Below are 4804 nucleotides of genomic sequence, written 5' to 3'. Positions count from 1 at the left end.
AGTACCGCTCCAGGCTTTATTCAATAATCTTGAAATGATTCCAACCAGCCTGATTGCTAGTGATGCCGGTACCCCTGTGGGCTGCTGATACAGTCTTCTCCACTACACTTAGAGGGAGGTTAGTGCCCCCAAAAACATTTTTACTGAGTGATAATCCCTGCTACTGTAAAGCCATCTTAAAGATCCATAAACACAAGTCAAAATTGTTTAACTGAACAGTCACAAGTCTTTGGGTTTTCACTGCACAGAGAGAAAGCCACAAAGTCAAACAATAATGTTTTATTTCCATAAAATACATCAAAATGATTAAATGAGAAATTGAAATCATAATACATTATATAATGTCACGGTAACACCTCCCATATGTTCTGTACATTTTCCTCCACCCCTTGCAGAAAGACGTCCTATGTGCCGTGATGTCTCTGTACAGATGTACAATATGTACAGTAACAGTGAGTGCGAAGCTGTATAAAGCAGTCTATTAAAAAGAAAAAAAAAACCCAAAACACACATGCTCTCTTTAGGAAACAAGAATACATTCTATGTGCTGAATGAAGCAGATACACCTCTTCTGTGCAAACAGGTGATTTGTCTCTTAACAAATAATGATATTAGAATGGGACGAGCAGCAGATAAACCCACATGCAAATGACCAGAGAGGTACTGAACTGTGCTTCGTCGTTAAATACTATATGTACCGAGCCCGCCGGGTCTCCATTATACTGAAGCTGCAGTTTTGACCTGAGAAGCTGCCTCGGGAGGCCTAAACTTTGGCAGATAGAGACCAAACTTGTTTTCTATCCCTGCAAAGGTAGCAGTGGCCAGTCTGTAGCCTCCTATATGGTCTGGATGTGCCGGGGGAAGGTTGGAGATTCTGGTCTTTGGTGAAGGCTCTGATCCCGAAGGCTTGCTGCAAGGAGAAAAATACAAGTTTTGATCAATGAACAAGCTCGTATTGTGTAAACCAATCAGTTAGCTACGTGTTATACAGCTGTTTATTTTTTTGAACAAGTTAAGCTCACAGAGTCCTATATGTGACTTTCACAGCAGCTTCTGCATGGAAGATTTGGAGCAGAGGAGTGCTGATTGGTTCAGACAGTTGAGGATGTTGTGAACTGGAGGCCAGAACATCAAGCAACTGCTTAAAATACACTATTTATTCATCTACATACTGCAATATGTTTGTGTGGGGCTGCTGAATGCTTAAGAGAAAAGGTTTTCCTGGTTAAAAAAAAGGACAAATCTGCTGGCGTCTACCATGCCCATGCAAGGTGACAGTGTTTCTGAAAAGGGCATCCCTTGACTCCCTTTTACTTTTCTTACCTGGGCTCCCTTGCACCTCCTTTCACCTCTGCAAACAGTGCTGAGATTGGCTGTGTTGGGGAAAGTGTGCTAGGCATATCACACACTCTAATCTAGGGATGGGCTGCTAGGCCCGGATATCATCGCAGGGGATCAGAACAGGTTTCTCCATACCCAGAAGATCCATTGCTGGCTGTGGTCTGTGGAGGAGCAAGGAGCTGCCATGCAATGCAGATAACGAGAGTATACAGTTTTTTTTTTAGCCCAGAGTTTGTGGCGTCTAATATTTTTTTTTTTTTTTATTCTTTATTTGTAGGCAAAAAGGGTGGGGTACATTGAAAAGAAGTACACGCGAAGGCCACATGGCCCCGCAGAATATTAGAACAACAGACAGTGAGACTCATAATCTAAGCATGGTAACACATAGTAATATCAGGTCCGGTACCAACGTTTGTCCCCGCCCTTGAGGCATTTTTTTAGGTTAATTAACGTAAAACTAACACTACAGTCGAGGTGAGTGGTCAGGCTTAGCCCCACAATATGGGCGGCCAAGTCCACCACGATCACCCCTGAAACACACAAAGAAGCCTGACAAAGACAAACACTGACAAACAAAACGAAAGGAGGACAAGACTTAAGAGAAGGGGAAAGCAGAGTGTAGTACAATTCCCACTTCCTGGCGGCCCATGGTCGTCTCACCTCCCCAGTGTGTCTACGCCCGTCCCATAGCAGGTGGCATAGATCGGTTATACCTCAATCTCCGGCATCTGCACCACACACTGTTGCGAATGCTGCCGAGCCCCTGAAGATTACCCAGGCCCCCCAGGTAGCTACATATCGGGACTGTGACTCCCGCATACTGGCGGTTAAATCCTCCATCAGTCTAATCTCCTCCACCCGTCGCACCCACATGTCCACCGAGGGAGGGTGGGTTTGTCGCCACAAGACTGGTATGCATGCTCTGGCTGCGTTCAGCAGGTGGATCAACAGCGATCGTTTATATGCTTTTCGGGAGAGCGGTGCCAGGTGGAGAAGATAAACCGACGGCGTGAAGGGCAGCTCATGTCCCGTGATCTCCGTTATCACAGCTGCAATGTCAGTCCAAAATGACTGAACCTTCGGCCAATCCCAGAAGACATGTAGCAGGGAACCCTCTGCGGATTCGCAACGCCAGCACATTGGGGACACCTCTGGGTACATGACATGGAGGGTCGCGGGCACCCTGTACCATCTGGTTAAGAGTTTATACCCAGCCTCCTGGTATTTGTTGGAGACCGAAGATTTTTGGGCAAAATACAGCATGGTGTCCACTTGGGCAGGGGTGAGGTCCAGATCTAGATCCGAGGCCCACTGATGAATGAAGTACGGAGGGGTCTGATCAGGGGGGTCGCGCAGACCCTTCATCAAGTATGCCAGTGAGTTTCTGAGCGGCTCCGCCCGCTGGCACAGATCCTCGAATTCCGTCAGTGGCCGTATAGGGCCGGGCACCTCCGAGAACGAGCATAAGAAATGTCACAGCTGAAGCGCACCCCACAAACGCATGGGTGGATCTGTACTGGCCTGGATCTGTGCTACCTCTTTCCACTGACCCGACTCCTGGAAATGACACACTCGGGTGTTGCCTGAGGAGGTCAGGGCTCTCGCCAGTGGACCCGGCATCCCAGGAGGGAAACTGGGCTTCCCCACCACCGGCGTCAGGGGAGATGTGGGGGGAGTGAAACCCGGGGAGAGGAGTGTCTTCGCTACCGCTCCCATCGTGGCACGAACCAGCGGGTTCGACCACGAGAGCAGCGGCAGCGCTGGGGTTATCCATGGTATTCCCCTCAGGGGCATTTGGCATCCCTCTTGTTCCAACCCCACACACAATTTCAGGTCACTATGACAACACCAATCCAGCACCACCGACAGGTGTGCCGCTTTATAGTACAGCCCAGGGTCGGGGAAACTCAAACCACCCGTTTATTTTTTCCTGGAAAGGATCTGGTGACGCAAGCGAGCCTGCTTATTCGCCCACAGAAACCTCAAGAAGCTAGATCTCCTCTGCTTAAGGAACCCCGCGGGTACAGTAATGGGCAGCGTCTGAAAAAGGTAGAGCAACCGGGGTAGTATGGTCATCTTCAAGAGTCTAATATTTTTTTCATTCATTGTGTTGATTTCCTCAGGGGGCTGGAGTAACTGCAGAGAACTTGGGCATGTCGGCATCTTTAAGGTAAATCTAGAGACATGACTACATTTGGAACCTCAATCAGGTTTTTACTGCTCTCTGTCCAGAAACGGAAAAAAAAAAAAAAGTTGTGCCTTAACTTTTGCTCTAAGTTGCCCTTTTAGGCCACAGTTGAATCCGGGCTCGTGTTTGTGTGTTTTCTTTCTGTATCCTTACTAATGTTTATTCTGTCTTTTGCATGCTATTGAATTTTGTAATAAAAAAAGATTGCGTTAAAAACCCCAAAAACTTTTGCTTTAAGCATGGACATGTAAGTGCAAGGATTTACTAAATAAAAAAAAATGGGACACCCTACTGACCGCGCCTACTTTTAACCCCATTCATTAATCCACATCCCCCCTTTGAAGCCAGACTAAACAAAATCACGCCCCCGTCCCCCATTTTTATCATGCCCAGAAACAACACTTCTGGAAGACGAAGTAGACATTAAAATGTAAAGACAAAGTACCCTGAGCAATACAAGCAGTGAAATAATGTGACGTGAGTGGTAAATCATGCATGTGGCTAAACTGAGTTAACAGTGGGAGCGGCTGAAGCTGTCATGGTTAAACAAACTCTGATACAAACATTACACCGCGCTAAATTATCCCAAACAAAATACAATAGTGAAACACCTCATCCACAACAAATCAGTGCAAATCACCACTGCTTAATACCTAGTAAAGGGTAGGAGGGCAGATTATATATTATATAAATAAACTCTAAGCCTACTCTACTATGGGTCAAGAATGTATAACACACAATACCCCGCAAATGCAGGGGTCAGAAGTGTGTAATGCACAGACGTCAGGAGTGTGTAATGCACATAGTGCAGGGCACAGGAATGTGTAACGCAGAACACAGGGGTCAAGAGTGCATGGCACAGAGAGCAGGAATCAGAAATATGTAACACGCAGCATGCAGGAGTCCATAATTCATGGAATAAAGAGGTCAGGAGCAAGTAATGCATGGAGTACAAGGGTCATCAGTAGGTAACTCATGGAAAACAGGGGTCATGCTTACATAAAGCATGGCGTACAGGGGTCATGAATAGGTAGAGCATGGAGTACCGATGTCAGGAGTAAGTAATGCATGGAATGCAGGGGTCAGGAGTAGGTAACGCGTTGAATACGGAGGTCGTGAGTAGGTAATGCACGGAGTACAGGAGTCAAGAGTAGGTATTGCAAGGAGTATGTAACACATGGAGCATAGGGGTCAGGAATAGGTTATGTATGGAGTACAGGGTCAGGCGTGTGTACAGTAGGTCAGCATAATAGGAGAACCACAAATTACCCCCAC

At 46.7% G+C, this 4804-nt stretch overlaps 1 protein-coding gene across 1 annotated transcript in view; it reads right to left on the bottom strand.

The window, feature by feature from the left end:
- Positions 1–264: 264 nt before the first annotated feature.
- Positions 265–4804, bottom strand: part of SLC25A12 (solute carrier family 25 member 12) — a 104268-nt gene continuing 99728 nt past the window's right edge. The window contains exon 18 of the mRNA XM_018572574.1: positions 265–910. Coding sequence (XP_018428076.1) covers positions 718–910 — 193 coding nt within the window. The 3' untranslated portion in view covers positions 265–717. The remainder of the gene's footprint in view (positions 911–4804) is intronic.

This window comes from Nanorana parkeri, unplaced genomic scaffold, assembly GCF_000935625.1.
Source record: "Nanorana parkeri isolate BGI_ZX_2015 unplaced genomic scaffold, ASM93562v1 scaffold44, whole genome shotgun sequence".
In the NCBI taxonomy this organism is placed as follows: Eukaryota; Metazoa; Chordata; class Amphibia; order Anura; family Dicroglossidae; genus Nanorana; species Nanorana parkeri.
The sequence above is the reverse complement of the archived record's forward strand: the minus strand, read 5'-3'. Positions and strand labels throughout refer to the sequence as shown.